We start from the raw sequence: 17,185 nt of genomic DNA, 5'->3' as shown, positions 1-17,185 counted from the left end.
TGCCCAGCCTGGAGCACTGCAGGGGGTTGGGGTGGCCAAAGGGCAGGACCTGCACTTGGCCTTGTTGAACTTCATCCCATTGGAATCAGCCCATCTCTCCAGTCTACAGATCATAAGGAGATTTGCAAACCTCATCACTCCTTTCCCGGTCTGAGTTTGTGGTTTCCTGTGTGAATGGCTGCTTCCCTCAGGACACAGACATCTAGGCATCTTCTTGAACAAGTGACATCAGACAAACTTATTTCCCAAAGTCTCCAGACTCTCAGCAAAGCAGTGGCTCTCTGAGCTTTGTGATTCACTCTGCTCGAATTCTGAGGCTTCTTGCTAAAAGGAGAAATTAGCCATTTGAGGATGATCTTCCTTGTGCATGCCCCAGAGACGCTGCATTCAAGTGCTTAGCCTGACATTAGGCCTGCATGAGTTAATTAAAAAATAATCATTTTTTCTGCTCCTCTCTTCTGGTTGTCTTCACTCAGGCAAATATGCTGAAATCACAAAACCAGCAAAGGGATTGCTTTAACTAGAGGATAGTGTATGAATTCAGCATATTTTCTGCATAGAAATATGACATTTGTATGGAAATGACCTATTTTCTTGAACAGGCAGCTATATATCACAGGGAGTTTCACTGTAACATTAATGCAAAAGTGATTGGGAAGCACTTTCCCATAAGGTGCTTATTTCCTCCAGATGAAATAATAAGGCAAAGCATAATCAAGAAGCTTAGAAGAAATATTTCACTCAATGTCATACATTTCGAGCCACTGGGTGTTTGTTTCGATTTCCGTGATATTTCGTATTTGCTTGTCTTCTGCCTTAAAGGAGGCAAAGGGATAATTCCTTCTCCCTCTTTTGCTTTCTAATCACATTACAGTTTGCAAACGATGGCAGATTGGCAGCATGACAGCCCCACGTTGCTCTGATGACCTGGGCACTGGTGGAGGGACAAGGACACTTCTCTGCAGCAGCACCAGCCCCGAGCACGTTGTGCAGTCGGAGCCGGGAAGGGGCTTTGCCACACGGGAGCCAAAACCCTCCTGACAAATCCACGTTGCCATGACCTACATTTACTCATTTATTCCAGCACAACACATGTGGCAATTCAGCAATCAGCCCCCATTGCAGGCAGACAGCTTAAGGAATGCTGACAGGGATCATTACTGTGCAGCTTTTCCCTCCAACTGCAGAGTATAACGGGGTGTTATTCCAGGGGCTGAGCTGGTTCCAGCTCCACTCGGGGCAAACTCAGAGTAACGACCAGCAACACAACATCAACACCAATGCCAACACATCCCAACCACAGAAAGGTGATATATCCATAGAATACATAACTAGTAAGTCATTTTTAGGCTGCTTTTATTACAAAATTACAATTTTAATTAATAGTTGCACAACTACAAGATTGTTTTTATGCCAGCGCTGAATGAAATACTCTGACCTGATTCAACCCCACCGAAGTCAAGTGCAAAATTCACCCTGATATGAATGGGTTTCCAGCTAAGAGATCCTTTGAGCTTATCATGAATTAAGGTATAGCTTGTTCTGATGATGAATTGAAATTATTTAGAATCAATTATAACATAAAAGACATCCCAAAGTAGCTGTTCACTGAGCTAAGATTCTTGATTTACAGTCCAACATCCTGACCCTAAATGGAAATCCATACATCACTGAGTCAACATAATCAGACTTCAGATAACTTACTTTAGAGCAGAACATTCATCTTTTTTTCCTCTGTTCAAGCCATTAGCAATAGCTGGGCATTAGCAGCAACCAGAATAATTATCAATGAAAATATTTCACCATCAAAACTCTGTGAGCACAACAGAGGCTTCTGAACAGTCAACAACCCACTTGGTTTGCCTGTAAAACCAGCCCTGAGTCATTTTGGCCACCACTTTATTTCACAAAAGTAGAACAGCTAATGAATTACTCCAAGTCCTCTGGAAGAGTAAAGCCCTTCCAGGCTTGTGCTCAACCACAAGCACCACTGTTTCTAAACAGAAACGAAAACTTAAGACATTTGTGCCAACTTGATATTAATGGAAGCAGCTTTTTGTTGTTTTAAAGAAAAGGACACCCTTGTGAGTTCCCATAGTTGCATGACTATTTATATAGAGAAATATAAATTCATAGAAATGTATACATATCTATAGATACAGGTATTATACATTTTAGGCATATACATACATACATATATACACGCAGTGTTATATACACATACACAAATTTGTATATACATATATATATATAAATATATATATACACACAAATGCACACACAGCTTGCTTTTTAGCTAGCTATAAATTCTGCCTCCCCCACAGAGCCAAGATGATCTGAGCTGCCTCTGCTGCACACCCCATGGTTGCCTCTCCAGCCTGAATTAAATATAATCCTCATTATATTCTACCACTCTGGTTCCTGAGAAACTTGGCAACCTTTCGGAACGACTCGAGATGCAGCAGTTTCTCCTGCCTTGCCTCTACTAACCTATTCTAGGAGATGCAATATGCTGCTGAGATTAAGTGTCCAAAATGCTAATACGTCTGAGAAGTGCCTCCACTGACCTACATTGAGAATGTAGGTCATAAAGTGGCTATTTTTAGCTTCTTAACCAAAATGCCCATTTCGAAACAACAGTCCAAAGCAAGCCACGTTCCTGAATCCCCCAGAACTTTCCAAAAATCCAGTTCTACACTTTAACAGCATATCCCTGGATACAAACTTGAATATACACCCAGTATATATGTACATACTGTACAAACTCAGTATCAGCACCTCCATGACATACATGTCCCTGTTCCAGAAGTAACAACACAGGAGGAAGTTACTCCTTCTTTGAGTTGACAGCAACTAATTTTAGGAATATCTCCTCTTTATCCCTGAAGTGTAGCTCTTAGGGATATCTCCACTTTATCCCTGAAGTGTAGCTCTTAGGGATCCATCTGACCAGGGGTTTGTGCTCTGAAGGCTTTACCAGGCTTTGGTTGGCTTGTAGGGGCTGGCAGAGCACAAGGCCAACCTCGGGAGGCTGCCACAAGGCTGAGTTGGGCAATCCAGTCGGTACAGAGGGAAGTCTTGAGGTGCAATACACCACTCTACAGAAAAACCCAACAGAGAGAACCACATTTTCAGTTGGTCTCCACTCCATGCACGTGGTCAATGTGCTAACAGAGGGTTAGAACTCATTGTCAGTCAAAGGAATATCTGAGCATGCAGAAAGGTCAAAGCAATACTGAGAATGCCAATGACCTGGAGGCAGGTTGAGAACCTGGGCCAGAGGCCAGAAAAATGGGGTTCTGTGAGATATTTGTTTACCTGCTCTAAAGAGTTTTCAACAAGGTTTTCACAGGCTTATCGACTGTCTCTACCCCAGGGACAGGCACTTGACTGTCAGGTGCCATTTGCACTGTTAGCCCTGGCACTGTTCCCACCTGTCACAGCTTCACCCATCTCCCAGCAATGCCATTGTCATTCCTTCTATCAGCATTCCAGGCTGTGGTAACAACCCCTCACTGCTCACAGGAGGAATGTACATATATAAATTTATATATAAATATCAATTAAATACATCCACAGTTCTTATTTTATTGGTTTAAAACTGAAAAGGAGAATTAACCACAGATTAAATAATGACTCTTTGCCTCAATCAGTGCCTTTACTCCTCCTCAGGGCAGCAGAACAAGGAGCCCAGAGCTGTGATTTGTCCTTTCTTTGAAGGAAACACTGACATAAACTGGATCTAAAAAATACCTTTACTTGCCATATTTCTTTGCTTGCCAATACTATCCACTTTCCAAAGCAGCCAGGGGTTTTGGGTCACTGCAAGAAAACATAACAGAAGTGATGCCACAAGAAATTGCTCTCTAATTAAGAATAATGCATTAGCTACACATCTATGTCAGCAGTGCTTTGGGGACGACTGATCAGATGTGCCCTTGCAGGGCAGTTTAACAGCACCAGAGAAACTCTGGATGAGTTTCCTAAAGAAGACAGAGACAAAATTTTCAATTCCCAGCACTCATTACCAATGCCCAGCTTTTTTAAAGCTTGTTTTTCACCAAAATACTACAACATGATTTTTCTAAGTGCACATTGGAGTGGTATCTTCAGTGGTGCAGTACCCCAGGGACTGGATTTATCAGGGTGGAATAAATTAGCTGGTCACATCCATAATCTCACTAGTGGGAATTTCTTCCCTCTCTCTTTGAGTCAGACTGTCCTGGGCACTCTCAGGAGTGAGAGGACACAGCAGAGTGAACACATTTCAGCTCTAAGCCTGAGTGGCAATTCCTGTGCTCTTTTGAGCATAACTCCTTCATTCTCCAAAGAAAAGAACAGAAATAAATAAATGTGAAAGTCCTGTTAAAAAGTACAGTTTGATGAGAATTTTCACACAGCAATATTTCCCTCTCACCAGTCATACATGGAATAAAATCAAGCCAAACAATCACAGAACTAAAAAAAAAACCAACTCCAAACCATTAATTAACTTTGTTTTGCAAAGCCACCAAAGCTCAGTGACAGATTAAGAGTTATCCAGACAACGGGCATTTTATATATGTATATTTATAAACATATAATCACTTAGAGACCAAGTACAAAACCAAAGGTTTACGTAACTTTCTAGAAAAGTCATCTCAGTTTAGGACAGTTACTGTTGTGACAGACTTAGCTTTAAACTAGTCTAAAAAAATATCAACAAATATATTCCTGCAGTTGTTTAACATGTAAACCAGGTACTGTCTCTGGAAAAGCAAAGTAAAGCTGAGGAAAGCAAAAAAAAAACAACAAAAAAACAAACCATAAAAATCCCATAACAGTATATTAATGCCACTGTAACATTTGGAGAAAGTCATTAACTTCAGATGGATGATCCCTGTAGGATAAAGACTCCCAAACCTTCCTTTTGCTGTTTTTGGTTGTTTGGTTGGTATTTTAGAGTTGCTGTGACAGTAACCTTGGCAATGGTGCCAAGTGCCACCACCAGCAGCAGGGATGGCAGTGCAGAACATCTCAGGGCCTTTCCATTCCAATAGTGATTTATCACAATTCAGGAATTCCTGCTTGGAATAATCTCATTGCTACAGAGAACCTCCCTTGCTGGCACCGTGCTACAACAACGTGCCAAATTGCTGTGCCACATGCCATGGGCAGGATATTCCTCCACAGTTAGTGGCATTTGTTTGAATTCCCAAATACTGGGAGATTTGAACCTTGGCTAACATCAAATATTTCTTCAGGATTCATAGAACCCACAGGATATTCTTGAGAGATTTAGAAAATTCTAGTAGAGAAATACAGACGTTAGGAAAAGTAAATGGACATTAAAGATTCAGGATATGACATGACTGAGTTATTCATATTTTATGTTGGGCAATGCCCTCTATTTGTATCTATTCTTTTTAAGGCACCCAACAGCTGAGTATTGCATGTACATCTCCATAAGGCCTAAAAATAACACATTTACAATTACCATCCTTAACATTCCAAAGTGCAATGACTGATGCAACATCCACCCTGCAGAGACTGCCCACTGTGATGTGGGGCAGAGCATTCCTATTGCAATGCCAGTGGCTCCTTTGAGCCTTCTGCTGTCATTTTTCCACTGAAATGATCCATCTTTGTTCTGAAAAACACCACAATATCCACCAATTTAACAGCAAATGCCACCACAGGGGAGTGTTTCCAAATACCTTCCCAGTGATCAAAAATAACCTAAAAGTTTCACCCCAGCAGCCTCCTGGGGAACCCCATGTGTAGCAGAGCTAATACTTCCCTCAGAAACATCCCAAACTGCCCCAACAACCTCAACAAAAATGAGAAGGACATAATTTTACAACTGAGAAATCATAAGGAACAAGGAAAAGTCATTTAAAAAAAATTTAAAATGCAGTTGTCAGTGCCTGTTAATCATGGAATGGCTTGGGTTGGAAGGGACCTTAATATTCTTGTTTTCAAAGAAAAACAAAATGCTAATAAGGTATTTCCAAATACTTTGCAATTGTTATGTTAATAATCTCCTTGGGTAGCTGGTTACCAATGACATCAGGTCTAAACTAATTTGTCTTGATGTAAATGTCCTTATTTTAAAATCAAAAGCATTAATTTGTGAGTGAGGTCAATAAGAAAAATTATTGAATTGGTACAAAACCATTTTCTCTGTACCATGACTCATTTTATTCTGAACTAGTCACAGGAAATACTTGTCTCAACATACTTGAATCCACTTAATATATGTTGTAATTTTCTGAGATCAGATTTTGCTCTTCATTCAAGTCTGTTGACTAAAACTGAGAATAATGTGGTGCCAACACTGGCTCCAAGGGAGCAGAATTGGGCCTCCAGTCCAGACCCACTCAAGGGTTTGTTCCAAGCACATTTCAAATCTTCCACCAGCTCAAACAGGCTTCAAACAGGGGCGTAGTTACACTTGCCCAATCAAACTAGAAATATTTCAAGAATTGGAAAGAGGAGATGCATTTCCACTCACATCAGGATTAAAAAAATAGCAATTTTTTGTACAAAGAGCTGTCATGAAACTACATATTGTGTGGATTTCCACTTCCTCCCCTGAGAACAACTGTGTTGTACTGTATAACCCACTCGTAAATACACACACACAGAAATTCACTGTGAAACTCAGCTACGAGACAGTCAGATTTAGAATCAAGGCTTGGAAAACTCAGAAAATGGGAATATGCAATGCACAGCAGCCTGACTTCCAAGTGCACATAAATCCAGGCTGTAAAAGTAAATACCTTTGGAAGAAGTGCAATCCTGGAACAAGTTCCCACCTAAGTGGCTGGAGCTCTGCCAGAAGTCCTACCCTGTGGTTGAGCGATGTAGCTGAGCAATGAACTGCCACAGTTACAGCCAAATTCTACACACTTTTTCCCTGTGAACATTTTTGTTAAACCCAAACCCAAATCATCACGTCTTGTTTGTGTGAAGTAGGTACTTGAAGCAATTGGAAGCAGCAGAGAGCTCATGAAGTGCTGCTGGCACACCTGAGTTCTTCAGAAATGCAGAGCACTGCAGACTGACATTTTTCAGAGGCCTTTCTCTCCTGGTGCTGTAGAAGTTCACAGAGAGCACATAAGATGGACAAAACCACACATTTCTAGCTTAAAACCAAATCAGCCACACTCAAATGTGTTTTGTCTGGAAAGGCCTCTGACAAAACCTTGAGCTACCACAGCTTAATTCATATTCACTGAACCTCCTAATAAATGAGATTCTCACTCTCAATACTCATCTGACCAGAGCAACACAGGTCCTGTCTTCCTGCGACAGACACTTCCCAAAATCCAGATTATTATTCATACCATAACAATTAACATCTTTCTCTCATTATTGATACACTCAAGAGATCCATGAAGCAATTCCCAAGCAAACCTTTTAACCGAGGGTAGAACATGACAGTGACATCAAGGAAACAGCCAGGAAATACAAAAAGCACCAATAATTGAGCACCATTTTTTCTATTCCCCTGCTTTTAATAACTGGGACTTACCTGGCCTTGTTCTTTTCCACCTGTAGGAAGAATTTCAATATAGTCAATGAGTGAATAGACCAAAGATATGCTGAAAGTTTTACTACCAGCACCCCACAAGCTGAACTGCTCAAGCCCATACCAGGTACTTGTACAACAATGAAATAAGCTAAAAAAATATTTATTTAAAATAGCATCCCATCAAACAGCTCTAATGTCACTGCAGACCACTTTGACTTTATTTGATTCCTTCCCAGTATCATGAATATTACCAGTCATACTGCTGATAATGATATAATTATCATTAATATTCCCTATTAATGTAACTTGGGTTGAAGCATGTAAAGATCTACCCATTAGAGCAGAGATGATGGATCCACTTTTGTTTCCTGCAGTGGAAACTCTTGCTGCCTCCCACTCAGCCTCAGCTCAACACAATGAAATAATGAAATAAAAGTCATCAAAATACCCTTCAGACATCACACTTAAATATTGTCAACAATTCCAGAGCAAATCATCCCCAAATCATCTCAGTACACAAGGAAAAAGGAGGTTTCCTATGCAAGGAAAGAAAAATAACTCAACGTAAGCCAAAAATCATCTTTTAATACAAAATTCCATTCTCATAGAACAAATTTATTTCCACTGAATAAATAGATCTCCTCACCATCCACAGGCGAGATTACTGCCTATAGTTATGTTGAAATTCTCTTGCCTTTCTGCAGTTTAATTAAAATATAAACATTATTTGCAACCGGCTTTACTCTATTTGGATACAAGTATGAACACTTGGGGGTTTGATGACATTGCCAAATGTATACAGCACCACTCTCACTGGGGGTTGTACTTTAACCTGATTTATCCAGCTCCACGCATTACTTGCATGTAGGCTTATCAATGTAATTGTTACAATTATGATAAGAAGGATCTGGCCTTTGCACTTGCATGTTTAATACTTTTAGCACGTGCATGCTCTTCTATTAACCATTTTAGAAATAAACAAAATAAAATGAATAACACAACAAACAAATGAACAAACCTCAACAGATTAGAGCTGAAGGCAGCAGTGATAAAACACGGTATCAACTCAACAGAGGGAATTCAAATGAGTAACATTTTTACTGATGTTATGGAAATGATTCACAGACGTTTGGAGCTGCCCCTCTGTCTCCAGACACACTCAGTTACTACCATGACTCTCCAAGACAGATGGACCCTTTCAAAAAGCCTGCAATGAGCATCCTGGCTGGAGCTGCAAATAGCGACATTGCAGGGAAAACAAGTATTTTTGGGTTTATCACCATTAAAACGCATTGTGCGGGGCGAAACCAAGCTGTTCCCCAGAGGAAGGAGGGCGGATGGTCGGGAGAGTGACCTTGGGGATGTGACCCTGCGCCGGGAGGTGACAAATCCCAGTCCCCTCGGGACAGAGCGCTGCGGGCAGCACCTTTGGAGCTCAGCGGGGGCATAACCTCCACACAACACCTGGATAAATCACCCCGCCCGCTGTCCGGACAAGTTATATTAGATTGGATATTTCTGTGTAAAACTCCCTGGTTGAAGAACTTCAGGGCAGCGCCCCGCCCCTGTATAAGGCGCCCGGGGGTACATTCAGCGGGGCGGGCGAGGGGCGGGAGCCGCTCCGGGAGCGGGGTCGGGATGCGGGAGCGGCTCCGGGAGCGGGTTCGTGCCCAAGGCCGGGCGCGCTCCCGCTCCAGCGCTGGGGCTGCGGCGCCACCTGGCGGCCGCGCGGGGCCGCGCACCGCGCCCGACCCGGCCCCGCGGGGCCACGACACCGGCGGGGACCAGGTGGTGACAACGGGGACAAGATACCAACGCGGACAAGATACCAACCGGGACCTGCCCGGGGAGGGAAATCCCATCGTCTTTGGTGTCGCTCCGCTTTCAGCGGGAGCGGGGAGAAGGACCGGGAGGCTGCGGCCACTGGGATGCTTTTCCAGATCGCATCACCCCATTCCAAACTGGAAATGCGGTTTAATTCCCCCACCCTCTGCTGCGCATTTTAACTGCTCACCCCGCACGGACTGCGGTTGCGAGCGCCGGGATCACACAGCGATGCCTCGGTGCCTCCAGCAGGCCGGGAGCCAGCGCTCCGGCGGGATGCACTCCCAAATTTCCCGATATTTTTAACTATCAGCACAGTACAGCAGGGATACAGATCGCAAATCGGATTTGTGACAGTCTCGGGTGGTATCTTGGCAAGAGACGCTGTACAGGGTTTTTTCTCTGTTAACATCACAGTGCACTGAGCTGTTATTAATAAAATAGCGTTCAAGGTTATGAGAGGGAAGGAAATCTCCGTGGGGGAAGCTGAAGTTTCAGGTTCAAGCTTTGTATTCCTATATATATATATATATATATATTTGGGGGTGTGTATATATATATATATATATATGCTTTTTTTTTCAAAACGTTTTATTAGGAAAGCTATACCAGACGCATCACTGTACAATGATTAAACATTACCTTTACAATTTATATTCACTTGAAATTACAGAATAAATATATGCACATTGTTGTACCTTTGTGTGTGTGTGTGTGTGTGTGTATGTGTGCATGAGAGAAAACATTAAAAGTGCTTCCTACAAAGCTGTTAGTGAGAGGTGCCCAGTAGCTTTTTTTCTTTTTTTTTTTCCTTTTTTCCCCTTTTTCTGTATATTTGCATGTTGCTTTTATTAGGAAAGTGAGGATGTCCTCCAAAAAACCATGGCGTCATGATGAAGTGTCACTGAGCATCCCCTAGGTGTGTGTGCGCCACGTGGTGACATCCTTTGGGCTGCTCGGCTCCGGGGGGCTTCCCCCAGCCCCCGGGATTCCCTCCGCGGCCCCCGGGCCCCGCTCCCGCCCTGCGCGGAGGGGCCGGGCTGGCGGGAGGTGCGGGAGGGTGAGAGTGAGTGTGCGTGCGAGGGAGGGAGAGAGACAAGAGTGAGACATTCGAGCAAGACCCTCCCCTCCCTTCCCTCTTGCAGTTTCCAGGCATGCAGCAAACTGCGCTCGTTTGCTTCTTTGCATTTTTTTTTCTTTTAAATAAATGTACAGAATCTGTGCCATGATGGGCAAGAAGAAAGCAAACCATAAAATGCCATCTTCCCTCCCCCTCCCCTCCAGGGGAAAATATCAAGAAAGTTTTACTTGCAAAGGAAAAAAAAAAGCCAACAAAACAAACAAGAATAAAGAAACCAAAAGAAAAAGGATAAAGGAAAAGAAAAAAGAGAGAGAGAGACACACATAGAATTTACTTAATCAGGATCAATACAAAGATCCCCGATAATAATAATATAATAATAATAATAATATACCTTTATGACATGGCACAGTCAAAGTCTCAGTTTCAGTATAAAAAATAATGATTGATTAACATCTGCTGGCAAAAGTCTGCGAAGGCACTTCGTCGATTACTGATCTGAGAAGGGCCCTGCCCCGCAGCGCGCACATCTGGCGGGGCAGAGCGCACAGCTGTATTATCCTGTGCCCGCGGGCGGCGGGGCCGGGCGGGCGGCGGGGCGGCGGTCAGAACCGGTACGTGGTCTTCTCCAGGACTTCGAGGTAATCCGGCTTGGTTTGGAGTTTGGCCCTTAACTCGAGGTATTCGCTTGTGGGGGTTTGGTGGTCCGGGAAGCCCTTGCCGGCCGCGAAGAGCAGGGTCTCCTTCAGCCTGGCGTCCTGCTGCAGGTCCGGGTATTGCATGCCGGGGGGGTGGACGTGGAGTTCCTTCAGCTTGGGCACGGTGCCGTACAGGCAGTCCACGAACCCCACGGCGCAGGGCGGCGGGCGGTCGCGGTCCCGCGGGGCTGCCCCCGCCGCCGCCACCCCGAGCGCGCCCGCCGCCAGCCCTCCGCCCGCGGGGTGCTGGGGATGCACGGCCACGATGGTGTTGAGCTGCGAGCTGGACACGGCCAGGCTCCACTCCTGCTCCTTCTCCAGCAAGGTGCGGTAGCTGCTGCCGGGCTCCGGCGCGGCGGCGGGGACGGCGGGGTGGGCGAAGCCGCGCTCGCCGCCGCCCCGCAGCAGCTCGGCCGCCTCGCCGCCGCCGCCGCCGCCGCCGCCGCCCGCCGCCTCCTCCTCCTCCCGCGGCTTGTAGATGGGGTTGTTGCACATCTGGGTCACCGGGTGCGGGATGTAGTCGTAGACGTGGCCCGCCGGGGGCGCCTTCTCCGGGGACCGCTCGCCGGTGCCCCCCCCGCCGCCGCCGCCCCCGCCGCCGCCCCCGCCGCCCTCGGGGCACAGCCGCGGGCAGCGCAGCGGCACCGCGCCCAGGTCCGCCGCCTCCGCCCGCGGGCCGCGGAACGGCATCTTCCGCCGGCGGCGGCGCAGCACGAAGGCGAAGAGTCCGGCGGCCACCAGCACGGCTGAGAAGAAGAGGACGAGGAGGCTGAGGATGAGCACGGAGAGCGGCACGGCGGCGGCGGCCGCGGCCGGCGGCAGCTCGTAGGCGGCCGCGCCGGTGGCGGCGGGGGGCGGCGGGGCGGCGGGGGGCGAGGCGGCGGCGGGGCGGAGGGCAGCGGGGCACAGCGCGGCCAGCTCCAGCGAGCGCAGGTCGCGGCGGGCCAGCGGTTCGGGGCTGGCGCACAGCACCTCGCCCACCACACTGACAGAGCTGAGCGCCTCCAGCCACTGCTTGAGCGGCACCAGGTCGCAGGTGCAGTCCCAGGGGTTGAGCTTCAGGTCGATCTGGACGATGGCGTGCAGGTGCTCCAGAACCCCGGCCACGGGCAGCGCCAAGAAGTGGTTGTTGCGCAGGTTGAGGCGCGCCAGGGAGGTGCCCGCGAAGGCGTCGGTGGGCAGCGTGCGGAGCAGGTTGTCGTTGAGGAAGAGGAGCTTCAGGTTGGGCATGAGGCTGAAGGCCGCCGGCTGGATTTCCCTGATCAGGTTGTACTCGAAGTACAGGTAATGCAAACTCTGCAGGCCCCGGAACATGCCCGGGGTGAGCCGCTCGATGTCATTCCCGTTCAGGTACAGGCTCTTGAGGTTCGGCAGGTTGATGAACGCCCCGTCCTGCACGTAGGAGATCCGGTTGTTCCCCAGGTGTAAGAGATCCAAGGAGGAAAAATTCCAGAAATCAGAGCGGTAGATTTTCTGGATCAAATTCCCGCTCAGGTACAGCTTCTTGGCGTTCAAGGGCCTGGGCAGGAGCTCGGAGATGTTGTGGAACCCTCGCTCCTTGCAGTTGACCGTCAGGCCCAGGTCATTGATGTGCAAACTGCAAGAGCAGCCTGTGGGGCAGATGATGGGGATGGGCGGCCGGGTCTGGTAGGCAGCCACGGGGGGTTGGTTGGGCCCGGGGTACAGGCCACGGGGGGTTGGGGGAGGCCGGGGTGCCCTGGGCTGCTTGGTGGGTTTGGGCTGCTTGTTGGATGTTTTGTACTCAACAGAGGAGGCGGTGAAATGGAAGGAGGACAGCATGGAGGAAGGCTTGGTAGGCCACGCGTTCTCCTTGCTGGACGACAGCTGAGGGATGCCCAGGCTGGCTTCCACCTCGGAGTCGGACAGCATGGGACAGAGCTTACTTCTTTTGATTTCCCTCAGGTCCTTCCCATGGAAGTGGAAAGGGGTCTCACAGGTGATGTCCCCCACCAGAGCTGTGTAGGGGATGCGCTCCAACCAGCTCTTCAGCTGCACGATCTCACATGTACAGTTCCACGGGTTCTCCTCCAGCTGGATCTCCATCAGGCTCCTGCCAATATGGTCCAACATCCCGCGGTACGAAAGGACTTTTAGCCGGTTCCCGCGCAAGTCCAAGTGGGTTAAGGACACAGACTTAAATAAATTGGTGGGAAGCATGGGGATAAGATTGTCATTTAGGATAAGGACCCTCAATTTACTTAGATTTCGAAATGCCCCGCTTTCAATCCGTTTAATGACATTGTAATCTGCCTGCAGATATTCCAGACTTTCCAATCCCAGGAAAGTGTCGTTCCTGAAAATGTCCAATTTGTTTTCGTGCAAATACAACCTCTTCAGAACTCGGAGCCCATTAAAAGCCCCTGTCTGAATGTCCTGCAGTGCATTGTTCCCAAGGTTAATAGACACAGCATTGTTCAAGTGAAGAAAACTGTTGGTGTACAATTTCCTCATGGAATTCCTCTGCAGATAAAGTTTAAAAGGTCTCGACCATGACTCTGTTATCTGACTAATATTTATAAATCCTTTGTTGTCACAATGTATATGGAAAAGGCTCTCCTTCACTTCACAGTAACATGGATCAAAGCAGGGCTCATCCAGTTCCTCCGAGTCCTCTATCAAGGGAATAGGTGTAGTCCATGCTAGAGCAATTGTGCTTAGAAGAATTATCCACAACATCCTTCCTTTATGAAGTGTCTCTGCCGTGGAAGGTTTCATCATTTGTTGATGATTACAAAACTGCAAGGGGAAGAAAAATGCAGATTTCAGTATTTCTGCCCAGCCCTGGTCTTTTCACCAAACCCCTACCTGCCAGACTCGTGTTAGGCTCTTGGAAAGTTCAGCAATTGTTGGGCAGACATTCACAACCAACTCTAGGGGTGTTGGATGGGTGAGCCTTGCCCTGATTTATACTTAAAGAGATGGTAGACGGTTTCATCACGCGATAGCAGCCTCCCTTCTCCCCCTCCCCGTGGTAAATGCCACTTATAAAAAGGACAGCACATGCAGCCCCACACAGCAACACGAGCACACGGGAGGAACGTGTTGCATCTCTACATGTTGTCCATCGTAGGACCAGCGTTTGGAACTACACGGACCTCACTCTCGTGTGCAGTTTTAGCTTAGTAGCCATCATAGCCCGCATTGACTACAGGGGGGAAACACCAGTGGGCAGATTTCTCCGGTGTCGCACCACATCCCTCATACACACAAACTCCCAAAGTTATTGAACCTCAATCCTCCAATCTCTCTCCCTCCCAGCTCAATATATTCCACACGCCAGTTCAAAGGAATGTGCAAGGTTTGCTGATGTCCCTGGCAAGACGGTTCCCCTCAGAAATCCCCACAGCATCTTTAACAGAGTAAATGGTTAACAGCCCTGATTTGAAAGGGAATCTTCCCCTTGCAAATGCGCCGATGAATTAAGGCAACTGGTGTATTATCAGATAAATACATACCACATATTAGTCATTTTAGCTGATTAAAGCGTTTAGAGACGATTAATCTTTCTAAAGCACATGCCCATGCGACCAGCAGATCTAAAGGGAAGTGACAGCTAAAGAGGCACCTAGGATTGAAACGCTCAGCCTGCCTCGGATTAGGGCATTTTGTGCCCCCCAGGACCAAGCAGGAGACCCAGTTAAAAAGCTGAAAGTGGAAGAAAAAAAAGCACCTTGGCACTTACCAGCCGATAAATTTTCTATCCTACTATATACGTTCCCGAATGAAGACACCATTCTTCTCCAATCGGATGAAAATAATACTGCACTAATGAGATGCAGCTCCTTCAACATATGGTTTCACCCTTCCTTTCACCAGATATTTTAAATGTATGGGCACAGAGAAACGCTAAGGATGGTAATAATAGCGGCGGTGATGCAGCCTTCCTTGAATCCCTGAAATGCCCATTAGAATTATTCGGAGCGATCCTTGCTTTTAGTCTTAATCTCTCAATAGAAAAGGTCCTTTTTGCCTTCCTCGTGTAAGAACTAGAAAAATTTGCCCCCCATCCACAAACTTAAGAGCAGAAAGATGCATTTAGGGGAGAAAAATGCCAGAGGAACAGAAATCCTTAGGATTAACTTGCAAATGAAACCCTCCCCTGTGGGAAAGAGGAGACGGTTGAAAGCACGAAAAGAGAAATAACCTCTGCAATTAAAACCAGGATCTAATTGGGGAGAAGGGAGAGATGAGAGCTCTATTGCAGTATCAGTCTCTCCTTTGCAAAATATTAAGTTCTTTCTCTTCTGCAAGGGCTGTAATGAAAATAAAAAAATAAATAAAGCGGATTATTATATCTTCTTTTTGGAAGAGGGGGGTGTCTTTGACCCTAGGCAGAAACAAAAGGATCCAGAAAGCTTGTACTTACCGTTTTGCAGGAGAGATTTTAGCACATCGTTACAATAAAAAAAAAAGCAAAAGAGGGGAAGGGGGGAAAAAAAAGCTCGAGTTTAAAGATTGCTGGTTTCTCTCTGCCTCTCCCTCTCTGTGGCTCTCTCTCCCTCTCTCTCTACTCCTGCTGAAGCTGAGGCAAAAGGAAAAAAAAAAAAGGAGAAGGAGGAAAAAAAAAAGAAGCAAGCCTGAAACGTGCTGGGAATGCAATGAGCCCCTCAATGATCTTCTTTAGGATGCAGAGCTGCTGTTTGGCACACTCAATGGAGGAGGGAGGAGAGGGGCTGCTGCAGGCTCCAGCGCCGCCGCCGCCGCCTTCTCCGGGCAGCGGCAGCGCGGAGCGGGAGGCTGGGGCGCGGCGGAGCGCGGGCTGCGCTCCCTCCCCGTGTGCGGGTGCGTGTGCGGTGTGTGCGGTGCGTGTGTGTGTGTGTGTGCGTGTGTGTGGTGCTGTTGTTGCCCTGGATCAGGCTTTTCCACGTCATGAAAATGAGCTTCAAGAAGGGGAACAAATGAAGGGGGCGCGCTTGGCTCCAGGTCGGGGGCGCGCATTTGGGAAGCCCTGACTATACAGTTTTTTTCCCTTGCCTTTTTTTTTTTTTTTTTTTAGAGGGAAGGAGGGGGCTGGTTGGCGGAGAGAAAGGGAAGTGGGAAACGAGCAGATGGGGGAGGAAAAAGCCGAAGAAGAATCAGAGAGGAAAAAGCCGCTGGGATGGGGCAGAATTTGCACATCCCCCCTTTCCTAAAAAAAAAAAAAAAAAGGAAGGAAAAAAAGGGGAAAAAACCCAAGTCTGGAGAAATCAAAGCTGCTCTGATTGCGAGTGCCAGCGGAGGGCTGTGGTGGGGACCAGCCTGGGGTCCCGGTCCGACCGCCCCGCTCCCTCCGCCGCCAGCGCCTTCTCCGCCCGGTCCCGCTACCAGCCCTCCGTCCCGGGGCCGCGCCGCCGCTCCCGCCCCGCAGCCTCGCCAGGATCCAGCAGCTTCCCGCAAAGCCAAAACCCTCGGGGGAGAGATCGGGCACCTCCCGCATCCTCCCGCCCGGCGCGGGGTGTGCGCGGTGGCGGAGGGGCCGCGCCCGCGGAGCACAGAGCGGTGCCCGCCCGGCCGGGGAGCCGCCGGCAGGTAACGGGGATGCGCGGAGGGCGGAGGATCCGCGCAGGGGGCGCAGCGGGAGGTTTGCGCGGCTCGCCCGCGAATGAAAGTTGGTGGGCGAGATGCGCCGGGGGGGTAGGCGGGGGTCGGGGACGGCGGGCTGCGGGCTCTGCGCTCCCTGGGTCTCACCCAGCCGGGAGAGAAGGGCTGCGGGCAGGGCAGGAGGTGACCCCCGAGATGCTTCCTTCGTGCATCCCGGCTCTCCGCACCCGCGCAAACCCCTGCGCATCCCTGCGCGTCCCTGCACACGCATCCCCGGGAGCGCACCCCGTGCCCGCCCATCCCGCACACATCTGCGCGTATCTCCACGCACAGCGGGAGCCGCGTAACTCCAGGGGCATCCCGCGCTCCCCGCTGTCCCCTTGAACCCGAATTCCCTTCCCGCATCCCGGGGTGACTCGGCCGGGAGGAGACTTAACTGGAACCGCGGCTCGGTGGCACAAAGTTGAGGGGCAAAGCTGCGGGTGCGGGCGGAAGGTGCCGGGGGGCCCGCGGGGTCCCGCCGCC

The 17,185-nt window shown here is 48.2% G+C and overlaps 1 protein-coding gene and 1 long non-coding RNA gene across 4 annotated transcripts in view; one reads left to right on the top strand and one right to left on the bottom strand.

Annotated features, from left to right (window-relative positions):
* Positions 1-1,393: 1,393 nt before the first annotated feature.
* SLITRK3 (SLIT and NTRK like family member 3) lies at positions 1,394-16,203 on the bottom strand. Of its 3 annotated transcripts, XR_011698755.1 has the most exons (4): positions 14,823-15,084; positions 10,816-13,876; positions 3,754-3,822; positions 1,394-3,098 (listed from the first exon to the last, which is right to left on the bottom strand). XR_011698755.1 is itself a non-coding variant. In XM_071566472.1 (3 exons), exon 3 carries the CDS (start codon positions 13,856-13,858, stop codon positions 11,027-11,029), a length of 2,832 nt encoding a protein of 943 aa, XP_071422573.1. In that variant the 5' UTR covers positions 13,859-13,876; positions 14,823-15,033; positions 15,507-16,203; the 3' UTR covers positions 7,808-11,026. The 3 variants fall into 3 exon arrangements, 2 of the variants coding, with proteins under 2 accessions (XP_071422573.1, XP_071422574.1); XM_071566472.1 differs by lacking the exons at positions 1,394-3,098; positions 3,754-3,822 and adding an exon at positions 15,507-16,203 and having other exon boundaries at positions 7,808-13,876; positions 14,823-15,033; XM_071566473.1 differs by lacking the exons at positions 1,394-3,098; positions 3,754-3,822; positions 14,823-15,084 and adding an exon at positions 15,507-16,203 and having other exon boundaries at positions 7,808-13,876.
* The window catches only part of LOC139676983 (uncharacterized), a 36,727-nt gene continuing 35,693 nt past the window's right edge, over positions 16,152-17,185 (top strand). The window contains exon 1 of the long non-coding RNA XR_011698756.1: positions 16,152-16,648. This is a non-coding gene — a long non-coding RNA (uncharacterized lncRNA). The remainder of the gene's footprint in view (positions 16,649-17,185) is intronic.

This window comes from Pithys albifrons, chromosome 11 (genome assembly GCF_047495875.1).
Source record: "Pithys albifrons albifrons isolate INPA30051 chromosome 11, PitAlb_v1, whole genome shotgun sequence".
In the NCBI taxonomy this organism is placed as follows: Eukaryota; Metazoa; Chordata; class Aves; order Passeriformes; family Thamnophilidae; genus Pithys; species Pithys albifrons.
Note: the sequence above shows the minus strand (reverse complement) of the source record. Positions and strands in the feature narration are given on the sequence as shown.

Coding starts and splice junctions, on each gene's coding strand:
- SLITRK3 (XM_071566472.1), bottom strand. CDS start 13,858: ATGATGAAACCTTCCACGGCAGAGACACTTCATAAAGGAAGGATGTTG.